Raw genomic sequence first — 14,880 nt, 5'->3', positions numbered from 1 at the left:
GCGTTTTTTTATTCCCATAGGGAATAATGGTACTGTACACCGCAGCAAAAACTTCTGTGGACCCGCAGCGGCAAAATCCACTGCGGAACCGCAACAGAATCCGCAGCGTGTGCACACACCCTAAGAGTAGTGAATCCTGTTTACCATTAGTCAATCGATAAACCTCCTGGATTTGGCTTTGTTGCCCAGAGGACGCTACATACCAGTGTGTAGAGTGCCTACGGTATAATTTAGTGGCAGAGGGGTAAGAATAAAAGGTCTGTTTTCAGGGTTTATGCCAAGTTCCTTTTTTCAAGTGAAGAGTAATTTTAAAAAGGTACAACCATCTTGGACATTTCTAGTAGATCACAGGATACAGTGGGGAATAAAAGTATTTAGTCAGCCACCAATTGTGTAAGTTCTCCCACTTAAAAAGATGAGAGAGGCCTGTAATTGACATCATAGGTAGACCACAACTATGAGAGTCAAAATAAGAAAATAAATCCAGAAAATCACCTTGTCTGATTTGGCAACATTCATTTTGCAAATTATGGTAGAAAATAAGTATTTGATCATTAACAAAAGTTCATCTCAATATTTTGTTATATATCCTTTGTTGGCAAAGACAGAGGTCAACCGTTTTCTGTAAGTCTTCACAAGGTTGGCACACACTCTTGGTGGTATGTTGGCCCATTCCTCCATGCAGATCTCCTCTAGAGCAGTGATGTTTTGGGCCTGTCGCTAGGCAACACAGACTTTCAAATCCCTCCAAAGGTTTTCTATGGGGTTGAGATCTGGAGATTGGATAGGCCACTCCAGGACCTTCATATGCTTCTTACGAAGAAACCATAATTTGCAAAATAAATCTTGGCAAATCAGACAAGGTGATTTTCTGGATTCAATTTTCTCATTTTGACTCTCATAGTTGTGGTCTACCTATGATGTCAATTACAGGCCTCTCTCATCATTTTTAAAGTGGAAGAACTTGCATAATTCGTGGCTGACGAAATCCTTTTTTTCCCACTGTAGGTTATAAATGTGTAGTATATTTGGATCCCACCATAAGGACCTGCATTTATCTAAAAAATGTGGCCTTGACAATTGGTTGGAATTCCTATTCATTTGTATGGGTATTTCATTATCTCCCAACTGAAAGCAGCACAGGATAGGATCCGTTTTCTCCAGATAAATGCAGGTTCCATTGGTAGGATACGCCAACACTACGCATTTATAATATATCCAGTGGATATACAATAAATGTACGAGATTGGAATATCCCTTTAATACTTCAGCATACCAAGAAATTTCAGACAATAGCATGCTTCCATCATTATGGTACCATTCTGATGTAAGCACTTTTTATGTTCTTGCATTACAGAGCCCATGTGTACAATGCAAGGTCCTTCGAGACATGGTGCAACGAGTTTAGTGGGGATGAATTAGATTGGCTACACAGCTAAACCAAACTGATCAAATGCCTTTGTCATGAATTGGTACACTGATGTCATGAATCCACACATTCACACACAAAAAAAACAAACAAAACTCCAAAACATAAAAAATATATATCTATACACATGTGCAGGTCATATTAAACATTTTTTAGGAAGATTAGTATAAAAGTGTTAATAATATACAAACAAATATAAAACTCCCCAATCAAGCACATGTATAAAAAACGAGGACTGTAATGACCAATCGGAAATATAAACGGAGAAACCAACAAAAAAAAAAATTATATATCAATTAAAGAAAATCCATCCTAGATATGCAAAAATGTATAATAGAGCATAAATAAAGTGCTGTAGTGCCTAAGTGCATGAATACCGCAAGATAGCATGAAATCAGAGAGATCTTCTGGCATGTATATGGCAGCTGAAAGCAACCAGTGAAAGAAAATAATGATGTAAGTATACAGGCGAGTATGTACCTGGGTAGCAGTCAGGGGACACACGATGAAGTGCCCACCCCGACGCACGTTTCGGTGTCTGCTTTCACACGAAAGTAGAAGTCATTATAGGCCAACTCATAATAATACCCATGGTTTTAGAAAGGGATGGCCTACATGATAGTGTAGCATAATAACACATATTGTGCGATGATGAAGAATAGCAGCATATTTCATCAGACCCTCAAGATAACTTGAACATGACTGTTTGAAGAATTGCCACATAGGGCCAGACTATAAGCTGACAATGCATCATATATGACAAATACATAGGGAGCACATGAAACTGTAAATGATTCCCTTTTCTATGAGAAAAAGGAACCAAACATTCCCATCAGAACACCTTGATCTCTTGAAGTGCTCATTACATACTTTATGAGGCCATCTTTACCAAGAGTGAATGACCACTAGACACATATCTGGGATGCCACTTATCTTGGAAAAATAATGAAAAAAATAAACCAAGGAAATCTAACACAACAAATACATTACACTTGTGGGCTCTGTGCACATTCTGACATCAGTGGAGTGGCCAACATCAATCTGAAGCCTACAGATGGCTAAATACATATCTAGAGGACAACATATTGCAGAAGAGTCCCTGTCACCTTGTATGGTAGATGCCACTCTATGTAACAGCAGCGTATATCCACTCAGATATCAATAGAACATATGAATGTGCAGGTTTAACCAGAATGTACCATAACTGTTTTTTCTTCACAGTCAATTACTTTAAAATAAGCAACAAAATTCCTCACTAAGTTCAGAAAAACACAATCTATTAAAGAAGATCTCTCACTTACTCCAAAAAATTAGTGTAAATGTCAGGAAAAAAATCCCGAGTGCCTCCGATTCTACTGCTTTTTCACGTTGCTTTTGGAGTGCAGTATGTGAAATCTCTGCTTGCAGTCCATTTGGGTCTTTTTTCAGAATCTTCTCAAGGAGAATGTGCCTTCACAAATTCCTCCCAGAAGCTGCCAGTTGCAGCTTAACAGTGTCAGACTGCTAGTTCAACTGCAGAGCTGTTATTTGAAGTGTCTGGGGAAAAGCACACGCCCCCACCCCAGAGAAGTCTCTGAGAAAGCGTGCAGATGGACTGCAAGCAGAGATTTCACATACAATGCTCCAAAAGCAACACATGTGAATTTCTCTTCAATGAAATGATGCAGTGCAAAACAGAAAAGAGCTACAGACTGAGTTTACATATTGGACGCAATTCATCAAGACCATCATTGTTCACAACAGTTTTGATGAGGCGATGGGGTGGAGTCAGACACTTCTGATTCATGCAGAAGATTGTGCTTGTACATGAACCAGGAGCGTCGGATGAGAGGCATACACCTCTTTGTGTGCATTGCCACAAATCCTACTCAAGTCCCTGCTGGAGTAAGATTTGTGGTGTATCAAGCCACGGCTTGTCATGAATTTGCGCAAGCGGTGGTTACCACACCTCCTTCCTGCTCCAACTCTGCCCATGTTGTTGAAGCTGTGCAAAAACAGCATGAAAACACCAAAAGTCGTGATATTTTAACATAGCTAAAATTAGGTGACTTTTCAAAGTTTTGATGAATTGGGCCCATCGTTTCATTTTTTGGCTTATTTTAACAGAAATCTATATAACTGTATGTTATGCATGGATTGCAAATGGAGAAAACCACTGCATGCCCTAAATTTGCTCAGGCTCTTGCCGCCACACACAGTTGGGCTTTTTATAGCCCTATTTAAATGTATTGTACCTCAAATTGTTGCGGATATTTATGTGGAGAATGTGAACATAAAATCTGTAATTCCACAGCAAGTGAATTCATCCCTGCAGGGGGCACTGTGTGGATGGCATCCAGGCCCGGATTGCTAATCTGCCCTTCCGGGCACTTTCCCACTGGGCCGCGGTGTGGCGCTGTTTGGGAGGCCGCCAGACCGTTCCTACGGCTGCCAGCCCCTTTAATTTATCCGGGCACCTGCTGGGGTTCAGAAACTCTGGGGGCGAGGTGCACGCACGCAGCGTTCATCAACTGAACACTGCGACACACATGTGGCTGGAGCCAGTGACGCGCTGATACTATCATATGTTAGTGTGTCCCGGACAGTGTGCGTTCTGCTCTCCTGCCCTAGTAACGTTGCAGCTGCAGTCGTACCCGCGGCCCGGCTGGAGCAGCGAGGAATGAAGAGAAGAGAGGCGAGTATTTTTATTTATTTCTTTTTAAATCAATCAGTACTTTGTGGGGCGGTCATCATACTATATGGAGGGGGGGTATATGTTGCCTTCATACTATATAGGGGGGGTTATATGCGAGGCCATCATTCTATATGGGCGGTGGATATATATTGCCTTCATACTATATGGGGAATTTATATGTGAGGCCATTATATTATGTGCAGAGCTATATGTGGGGCCATTATATTATGTGCTGGACTGTATGTGGTTCCATCATATTATGTGCAGGACTGTATGTGGTTCCATCATATTATGTGCAGGACTGTACGTGGGGCCATTATATTATGTGCAGGACTGTACGTGGGGCCATTATATTATGTGCAGAGCTATATGTGGGGCCATTATATTACATGCAGGGCTATATGTGGGGCCATTATATTATGTGCAGAGCTATATGTGGAGCCATCATATCTGCAGGGCTATATGTGAGGCCATTATATTATGTGCAGAGCTATATGTAGAGCCATCATATCTGCAGGGCTATATGTGTTGCCATTATACTATGTGCAGAGCTATATGTGGGGCCATTATATTATGTGCAGAGCTATATGTGGGGCCATTATATTATGTGCAGGACTATATGTGGGGCCATTATATTACATGCAGGGCTATATGTGGGGCCATTATATTATGTGCAGGGCTATATGTGGGGCCATTATATTACATGCAGGGCTATATGTGGGGCCATTATATTATGTGCAGAGCTATATGTAGAGCCATCATATCTGCAGGGCTATATGTGTTGCCATTATACTATGTGCAGAGCTATATGTGGGGCCATTATACTATGTGCAGAGCTATATGTGGGGCCATTATATTATGTGCAGAGCTATATGTGGGGCCATTATATTATGTGCAGGACTATATGTGAGGCAATTATATGTGCAGGGCTATATGAGGGGCCATTATATTATGTGCAGGACTATATGTTGAGCCATTATATTATGTGCAGGATAGTATGTGGACCAATCATATTATGTGCAGGGCTATTAGGACTTTTGCTCTGAGGCCTCATGATTTCTATGTACACCCTTGGCCTCCACCTAATTAACTCCAGACCAGCAGTCGGCCGCAGTGTGTTGTCTTTCCTGCCCAAATCTGCAGCAATCTGAGTCACTGGGTGAGTTAAGGTACTGTCACACTTAGCGATGTACCAGCGATCCCAACCAGCGATATGACGCGGTCAGGATCGCTGGTGCAACGCTAAGTGGTCGCTAGTGAGCTGCCACACAGGCAGATCTCACCAGCGACATCGCAGGGGTCGGGGGTCGCTACTTACCTGTCAGACGCGGCGATCCTGTGTCCTCCCGCCAAGCTCCACGCTCGTCGCTCGTCTCTCCACAGGAAGCGCCGCAGGAAGCTGACGACGAGAAACAGTCCTTGACGTTCTCGCGCGATCAGCGATAACCAGCGGGGGAGTGGGTCGTAGGTAAGTATCACACACAGCGATATCTCTAGCAATATTGCTATAACGTCACAAGTTATAGCGATATTGCTAGCGATATCGCTTAAAGTGACAGACCCTTTAGGGTCTGTCAACCCAGGTACAAATTTAATGAATGTAAGGAGGTGTCCACTGCTTTAACATTGATGACCTTTCCTTAGGATAGGTGACCAATGTCTGATCTATGTGGGTGCGATACCTGACGCCACCGCAGATCAGCTGTACTTGGTGCCGGTGGGAACCCCTCAGGTACGGCACAGCACAGATCCACCTACTCTATAGTGGCGGCTACTGCACATTTGGTACCTATTCAAATTCAGGGGAGGATGTGCAGAACCCGATTGTGGCCACTATACAGCAGATTGAACGGTGCTGTGCAGTTCTATAACTGAGCAGTTCCCCAGGGCACTGAGAACAGCTGACTTGCGGTGGAGCCAGGTGTCGCACCAACACCGATCAAACATGATGACCTATCCTAAGGATTGGTCATCAGTGTTAAAGTAGTGAACAACCCCTTTAAATATTCTTGTTTCCATTCTCTGTTCTAGAAATGGCTGGTGGCTGACTTTCGGGGCTGATGAGAATTATGTTTTCTCCCAGTCCTCCAGCCCGTTTTGCACCAGGAGCTCATTTAGCCAAGAATATCTGATTCCTATCAGTGCTGGACAATCAGTCCTTATGTAAATCAGATCTACTTGGCCAAAGAAGCTCCTGGTACAGGACTGGCTGGAGGACTGGCCTTTTTTAGTAGATGGACAATCCTTTTAATTTTTTCTTTATGTGGTGATATCATTAAGGGCTCGTTCACACGATTGATGTTACCAGAGAATCGGATCGATTATGGTAATGACATTGATCACACTCTGATCTGAGTTTGATCAGTGTCAGTTTACGGTGATCTGATTCGCTCGCATGAGATAACAGTATCGCAGGTGCGAAGGAGACGGAGAATCTACATTTTTCCATCTTCTCCATTCTCTGTGTCCGCTTAAATCAGACTGTAGTCCGATTTGTCACAAGCAACCATAGACTTGTATACAGGTGCATCTCACAAAATTAGAAGATCATCAAAAAGTTAATTTATTTCAGTTCTTCAATATAAAAAGTGAAACTCATATATTATATAGAGTCATTACAAACAGAGTGATCTATTTCAAATGTTTATTTCTGTTAATGTTGCTGATTATGGCTTACAGCCAATGAAAACCCAAAAGTCATTATCTCAGTAAATTAGAATACTTTATAACACCAGCTTGAAAAAATGATTTTAAATCCGAAATGTTGGCCTACTGAAATGCATGTTCAGTAAATGGACTCAATACTTGGTCGGGGCTCCTTTGGCATCAATTAATGTATCAATGCGGCGTGGCATGGAGGAAATCGGCCTGTGGTACTGCTGAGGTGTTATGGAAGCCCAGGCTGCTTTGATAGCAGCCTTCAGCTTGTCTGCATTGTTGGGTCTGGTGTCTCATCTTCCTCTTGACAATACTTCATAGGGTTAGGGTCCCGTTACATTTAGCGATGCACCAGCGATCCCGACAACGATCCGACCCGGTCAGGATCGCTGGTGCATCGCTAAATGGTCGCTAGTGAGCTGCCAAACAGGCAGATCTCACCAGCAACACAGCGATGCTCGGCGGTCATTACTTACCTGTCACACGCAGCGATGATGACGACTTCCGCCCGCGTCCATGCGTCGCTCGTCGGCGCCAGCAGGAAGCCGACAATGAGAAATGGACCAGGACGATCTTGCGCGATCAGTGATATCCAGCGATATCGCTGTTGCGTCACAAAATCGGTGACGCTTTGTAAAAGGCCCTTTAAAGGTCAGGCGAGTCAAGCACAGTGATACTGTTGTTTTTAAACCAGGAATTGGTACTTTTGGCAGTGTGGACAGGTGCCAAGTCCTGCTGGAGAATGTAATGCCCATCTCCAAAAAAGCATGAGAGCAGAGGGAAGCATGAAGTGCTCTAGAATTTCCTGGTAGATGGCTGTGCTGACTTTGGTCTTGATAAAACACAACCTACACCAGCAGATGACATGGCTCTCGAAACCATCAATGATTGTGGAAACTTCAAGCTAGACCTTGGAAATCAAGGTCCCAGAGTCTGGAGGAAAAGTGGAGAGGCACACAATCCAAGCTGCTTGAGGTCTAGTGTGAAGTATCCACGATCAGTGATGGTTTGGGGAGCCATGTCATCTGCTGGTGTAGGTCCACTGTGTTTTATCAAGACCAAAGTCAGCGCAGCCGTCTACCAGGAAATCTTAGAGCACTTCATGCTTCTCTCTGACGACAAGCTTTTTGGAGATGGAAATTTAATTCTCCAGCAGGAATTGGCAGCTGTCCACACTGCCAAAAGTACCAATACCTGGTTTAAAGACAACAGTATCACTGTGCTTGATTGGCCAGCAAACTCGCCTAACCTTAACCCCATAGAGAATCTATGGGGTATTGTCAAGAGGAAGATGGGAAACACCAGATTCAACAATGCAGATGAGCTGAAAGCTGCTATCAAAGTAACCTGGGCTTCGATAACACCTCAACAGTGCCACAGACTGATCGCCTCCAAACCACGCCGCATTGATGCGGGAGGTCCAGCACTGTTATGCACTGCAGGCAAGATGTGAATTTTCTAATATTCAGGCAGTAACTGCTTCTATAACCACTAGTAGAAAAATAATACAATGATCACTACACCAGGAAACCTGGCTACATGCCTGCAGAAATTTGTCTACACATGTACCAACATGGCACATTTGGATGTCACTTTGCTAGAATAGCAATAGATGTACAATGATGACAACTGGGAAAATTAGTATTTGATACACTGCTGATTTTGCAAGCTTTTCCACCTACAAAGAATGAAGAGGTCTGTAATTTTTATGGTAGGTACACTTTAACTGTGGAAGACAGAATCTAAAAGTAAAATAACAGAAAAATCATATTGTAGGATTCTGAAATAAATTGCATTTTATTGCATGAAGTAAGTATTTGATCACCTACCAACCAGCAAGAATTGTGTCTCTCACAGACCTGTAAGATTTTCTTTAAGAAGCCAAATTCCAACCTCTCCACCATGGCCAAGACCAAAATGCTGTCTAAGGACACCAGGGAAAAAATTGTAGACCTGCACAGGGCAGGGATGGGCTACAGCAGGGTTCCCCAACTCTAGTCCTCAAGGCCCACCAACAGGTCATGTTTTCAGGATTTCCTTTGTATTGCTCAGGTGATAGTTGATTCACCTGTGCAATACAAAGGAAATCCTGAAAACATGACCTGTTGGTGGGCCTTGAGGACTGGAGTTGGGGAACCCTGGGCTACAGGACATTAGGCAAGAAGCATGGTGAGAAGGCAACAACTGTTGGCACAATTATTAGAGAATGGAATAAACACAAGATGACTGTCATTCTTTCTTGGTCTGGGGCGCCATGCAAGAGCTCACCTCATGGGGTAAGGCTGATTCTGAGAAAGGTCAGAGGTCAGGAATCAGTCCAGAACTACACGGGAGGACCTGCTCAATGACCTGAAGAGAGCTGGAACCAGAGTCACAAACATTACCATTAGTAACACACTATGCCATCATGAATTACAATCCTGCAGTGCATACATGGTCTCCCTTCTCACACCAGCTCATGATCAGGCCTGTTTGCAGTTCACCAATGAACATCTGGATGATCCAAAGGAGGCATGGGAGAAGGTCATGTGATCAGATGAGGCCAAAATAGAACTTTTTGGTATCACCTCCACTTGCCGGGTTTGGATGTAGAAGGAAGACGAGTGCGACCCCAACAATGTCTTGACCATGTAGCATGGTGAAACATCATACTTTGGGAGAGCTTTTCTGCAAAGGGGACCGGACAACTGCACCGTATTGAAGGGAGGATGGATGGGGTCAAGAAATTTTGGCCAACAACCTCATTCTCTCAGTAAGAGCATTGAAAATGGGTCATGGCTGGGTTTTCTAGCACAACGACCTGAAACACACAGCCAGGGCAACTATGGAGTGGCTCCGTGAGAAGCATTTCAAGGTCCTGGAGTGGCCTAGCCAGTCTCCAGACCTGAACCCAATAGAAAATCTTTGGAGGGAGCTGACACTCAATGTTGCCCAGCGACATCTCGAAACCTGAAAGATCTGGAGAAGATCTGTATGGAGGAGTGGGCCAAAATCCCTGCTGCAGTGTGTGCAAACTTGGTGAACAACTATAGGAATTGTCTGACCTCTGTAATTGCAAACAAAGGTTTCTGTACCAAATATCAAGTTCTGTTTTCCTATCGTATCAAATGCTTATTTCATGCAAATAATTATGTAAAAATCATACAATGTGAATTTCTGATTTTTAGATTATGTTTCTCACAGGTGAAGTGTACCTACGATAAAAATTACAGACCTTTCCATTGGTTGTAGGTGGGATAACTTGCAAAATCGGCAGTGTATCAAATACTTTTTTCCCCCACTATATAGAAAACATCAATCATATATGCAAATGAAATATTGCAAATTCTTATGATTTACAGCCATCTACACTTATGAGTGCATTTTCCTTTGTTGACATAAAGGTATTTCGCTGCTTCACCCCTGAGTCATGCTCTAATCTTAGGACAGACGCCTAAATAATGCCATCTCACCGCTGCCACTCTTATCACCTACCTTCTCCACTGTCCATCGGGTTTGTGGTCCTTTCACTTGCCGGATCCACAGCGGTGGTTGCCAATGAGCTGTCACTGTAGCCTTCGCTTCGGCTGGCATCCCTGACGCTTTCTCTAGAGCTAAACCGCACTCTGGAAGAAGAGCTGAGGTCTGGGCTCGTATCCGATATTGCCCCTATGTCATCGATCTTGGTTGGTGTGACCGTAAACCGCACGGATGCCATTTTGGGAGGCATTGGTGCCAGTTCTTCGCTTTTCGCGGGCACCGTCCCACCTGGCAAGGAAAGAAAGCTTTGTTTAAAGAATAGTTTAAATAAAAGTTAACATTTATAATTAAATAAGGCATGAAAAGGCTAAATTCTTCAATATTCAATAAGCACAAAGCGGTAATGACAGGATATATGGACGGTGGCCCCCGCCTTATCGTGCCACCCCCGTATAGCCGCTAAATCTGACATGTAATAATTGCGTTACACAACTAGGTAACACGATCGCCTTTAGTTACCGGACAGGGGGCAGAAACGCTCTCTTATAGCAACGTATCGGCCATGCCCCAACAGAAAAGAGCAAAATAAGCACCGAAAACAACAAGTGACAAAGACAGAACAAATATTATATTACCACCAGAGAGGAAAACACAGAAAAGGGGGAAGTTACGAGACAGGAACCAGCGAGGGCACAGTGTTAGCCCAGAACGTAAAGAATAGAGAGCAGGAAGAAGAAACCTTCTGCGCCGCCACCGTCACAATCCAGCTTGGAGCTGACGAGCTCGATGGAAGGAAATAATGAGAAGTCACAAAGGCTAGTGACCACCAGCAGTCATCAGGGGGCTAGCCTGGCACTAGAATGCCCACTGGGAGGGGGAGGGAGGGCATGGCTCAGGGTTAGGACAGGGGAGGAGGCAGCAGAGTACAGGCAGAGTGGGATGCAGTGTGGGGTTAGTAATGGGGCGAGGGAGACAGCAGAACAAATGAATAACAGGACGAGGAAAAGGAAGAGGAGAGCAGCTGCAGGGCCGGACACGCGCACTGCTATTATGCATAGGACGCGCAGGAAGCTCTCGCGGGGGCGCGCTTAGTCAGTGCATCAGGCCTGCGGGCGCGCGCCGTCAGAATAAAACATGACGGGGACGCGCGTAACCGCACCAAATTATGGAGGGCTTCCTCCAGTAAGCTGTGTGTGTGCGCCCACAGGGAAAGGTCACATATTGCACCTCACAGAGAGAAATGGCGCCTGCTGCCCTCACCTTACACTAGAACCCCCTGTAAGGAAAGGAAGGCAGGTCTCCATGACAGGAGCTGAATGTCGGCTGCACCTCAGTGGGCTGTCAGGCTTCTACTATATGGGGGCACCCCGGCTGTTCTGCCATTGCAGGGGAAGAAGGTTTGGGCTCCTTGGAGTGGTGTCTTCTTCCCATAGGGAACACATGGGACTACTACAGCAATTCCATCCCGTCACTGCCCTGTGACCGCTGCAGCCCGTCCATGGCCACATCAGTGATTCACCACAAGCAGTGATTGGCTGCAGCGGTCACACGTCCGTGTGACAGGATGCGTTCACATATTACGCAGGGCGTTCTGTAACGGCACACGGTACGCATGGAGGCTTTGGTGTTTGTGTGATACTCAAATATTGAGTCCCGAAATGGAAGTGATGACCATGCACAATCCAAGTGGGAACCGAAGGAAAAAAAATCTGTTGACGTAAAACATTTTTGATGTTGTGACTTGGACTCTGTGTGCGGTCACCACCGAGGCTACGTACACACAGAGGGCCCAATTCATCTAAGCTTTCACCCCAGAACTCAGAGCTGCAGCAAAATAGTTTGGGCCTTTTAGCAGTTTCCCACCAATATCTCCCAGATAAGTCCAAAATGGCAAGAGCGCCTCAGCTTATCTAATTCATGACAAGCTATGGTGTTGTAAATGCCAGAGATCTCATTCTAGTGTCTGACTGGAGTAGGATTTCTGGCGTAACTCTCCGAGCCGCACGCCACTCGTCAGACACTCCAGATCCTTGAAGAGGCGGCTCTTCATGAATCGTGAACATTTGACTCCATTATGCCCCCTCATCAACACCAGTGAGAAAATTGCCAGTCTTGCTGAAGCGGAGCCAAAGTTTGTTTTTTTAAGTTCAAATACAGCAAGTTTTCTGGTGGAAACTGTATCAGGAAATGTTCCTTTGGGGAATTCTTGGAGAAATTTTTCATTTTCTGAAGTGTTTTTACAGCTTTTTGATCGGTCACTGCTTAGTTTGGGCGGCGGATTCCATCAGGGGACGCTTCATTGAAGTGACATAAGCCCTGTAATGTCTCCCATCAGGCATTCTTCAAATCCCGAAGGTGAGGAAAAACACTGAACATATGAACAGCTGAGTGATTTTATGACAGAAATGAATAGAAAGAGTCTTTCAAGCTTTTTTTTTCCTAATTGTATTTTTTAGCTATCCCCACTCCAAAAGACAGCAGGGACTTTAAAGCAAACAGGAGACCCAGGATCAGTGAGCTTTGCTTTTATTTTAACCCATGGCCACTGAATAGGCATAGTCGCTGAGGCCGGTGCACTTTAGTCCTGATATTAACTCTTCGGCCTGCCAACAAAGACCGCAGAAGCAGCAGGGAGGCAGAACCGGACCTGGGATTGATGAGAAAAACATGAATTTATTATTTTAACCTAGTGGAAGGTGTTGTAGATGAAAAACTGAAAACTCTTAAGTATTTTGTAAAAAAAAAAATCTGTTTTCACCAGACAAACTTTGAAGAAAATATATTGCCCAGATTTTTTTTTCCTATTAATCATACTCGGTGACTGAAACATTTTCTTTTATTCTTCTTATCTATTTTTATTTTCTAATTGTAGATGTTTGCCTTACATGATTATGAGGGCAGCCATATTACCTGTTCTTATATTGACAGGGTTATCCAGTGTGCGCCACAGTGCAGCCCAGCGACTTCATTGCTGGGATTTATCAGTGAGGGGCTGCGGTGGCCGGTGGGTCTCTCTGGGAGGGCGAGGATGGGGTCGGTGCATGGCGGAAAAAATAAGCTCCCGGGTGGGAGAGTCAAAATCGGGACTGTCCCGCTAGATCTGGGACGGTTGGGAGGTATGTCTCCACTACTCGGACATCCACAAAAACCCATCATGAGAGCGCCGGCAGACACCGCACTGATATTGCTGGAATGGTGCTGTCCAGGAGGTGAGTATATGGTATTTTCATTTTACATGGGACCCTGTTGCAGCTAATTAGGTGGATTCCCAAGTAGTGGATAAGACGTTTACAAGCATTTAAGGCAGGAGTGGACATACCATTGGTGCAACCTGTGCAGCCGCACAAGGGCCCAAGTGGTAAGGGGGCCCATTTCCTCCTCCAAAGCAGCAATCAGCTGGGACATTTTATTGCTCTGTAAGGCCTGTTTCACACATGTTTTTTCCCTTCAGTCAAAATCCGCCAAATTTTAAGAAAAATGGATCCGCCAAAAAAGGGGCGGATCAGTTTTTTCCCCCATAGACTTACATTATTGGCGGATCTTGACTGGCGGTCCTCCGTCCCACCAGTTTTTTTAAGGATCCGCCAAGATTTTATCAGCTCCCGGGCGAATGAAAGCGACCCTGCAACGTTTTTTTGCTTTGACGGTCCGCTAATTTCAGCATTAACCCATAAATGCCGCTCTGGGAGCCGATAAAATCTCTCTCTCATCACACTCCAACTCACCCGTCCCTCCCGCGATATCCCGAGCCTGAACGAGCTCCACCTCCCGCGATATCCCGATCGCGCTCCACCTCACGCGATCTACATGCAATTCGCGACCGCCGCGGTCGCTTTAAATTTGGCCGCATCGCTTCTCCCACGGATCCTTCATCCTACGTGCTCCGCTGACATCCGTCCGTCATGGATCAGCTGGTTTCAACCTTTGGCGGATTTCAACTGACCGCCGATGACGGAGGTATGAAACAGGCCTAAGGAGTCCATGTATTGTTATTGCACAGGGGTCCTCTTCTATCTGTGTCCACCCCTGGATATACTTTACAGCAGGGGTAGGGAACCCTTGGAAACAGCCCTTGATGACATTTTCTGTGGCCCACGGGTAGATTACTGGGGACCTCAGTGCCGTGTTTTGCCGGCCTTTTAAACCTTTCTTGCACTGGGAGCACGGACACACAGTGCTCACTACTGAACTCTGCGTGCACATGCATTGATGGGCTACGTACTGACGATGGCCTACGTACTGACGATGGCCAGCGCCAGAACGTACTTTACACTGAATCTTTTTCTTACAAAGCTTTAGATCAATCTACTCCTCTCCCCCTGTTCTATAACACAGTGTCTGCAGGTCAGACTGCATTTTCATGGTGACAGGTTGCCTTTAAATGTAGCTGAATGACAGGTCGGTCAACAAGCATTGTTGCACCACTAGGCAGAACTATGTGCTGCCTGATGCTTCATGCAGAGGCATCCTCAGAGGAGCGCAAAGACACTGAAGCATCCAGCAATCTGGCCTGTTATAGAGCAGCACTTACAAGCTATATTGGAAAGAGCTTGTAAGCACTGTGGTCCAGTGGTGGCCAATAACCTAAGCAATGAGCAGTAGACAATAGAATTTTTAATAACATGTAAATTGCAAAGTAGCTTTTATTTACAAGTGCTTT

At 44.9% G+C, this 14,880-nt stretch overlaps 1 protein-coding gene across 3 annotated transcripts in view; it reads right to left on the bottom strand.

Moving 5' to 3' along the window:
• The window catches only part of SLC12A6 (solute carrier family 12 member 6), a 74,307-nt gene extending 63,014 nt beyond the window's left edge, over positions 1 to 11,293 (bottom strand). The window contains exons 1-2 of one of the 3 annotated variants that reach the window (XM_073565015.1): positions 10,740 to 11,293; positions 10,236 to 10,508 (exon numbers count right to left, since the gene is read on the bottom strand). In XM_073565015.1, the coding sequence (XP_073421116.1) occupies positions 10,236 to 10,470 (235 nt within the window). In that variant the 5' untranslated portion in view covers positions 10,471 to 10,508; positions 10,740 to 11,293. The remainder of the gene's footprint in view (positions 1 to 10,235; positions 10,509 to 10,739) is intronic. The other 2 variants (XM_073565016.1, XM_073565014.1) reach the window with 2 other exon arrangements.
• Between the last annotated feature and the right edge of the window lie 3,587 nt (positions 11,294 to 14,880).

Source organism: Dendrobates tinctorius, unplaced genomic scaffold, assembly GCF_039654945.1.
Source record: "Dendrobates tinctorius isolate UK_male_01 unplaced genomic scaffold, ASM3965494v1 ptg000516l, whole genome shotgun sequence".
NCBI classification, from domain to species: Eukaryota; Metazoa; Chordata; class Amphibia; order Anura; family Dendrobatidae; genus Dendrobates; species Dendrobates tinctorius.
Note: the sequence above shows the minus strand (reverse complement) of the source record. Positions and strands in the feature narration are given on the sequence as shown.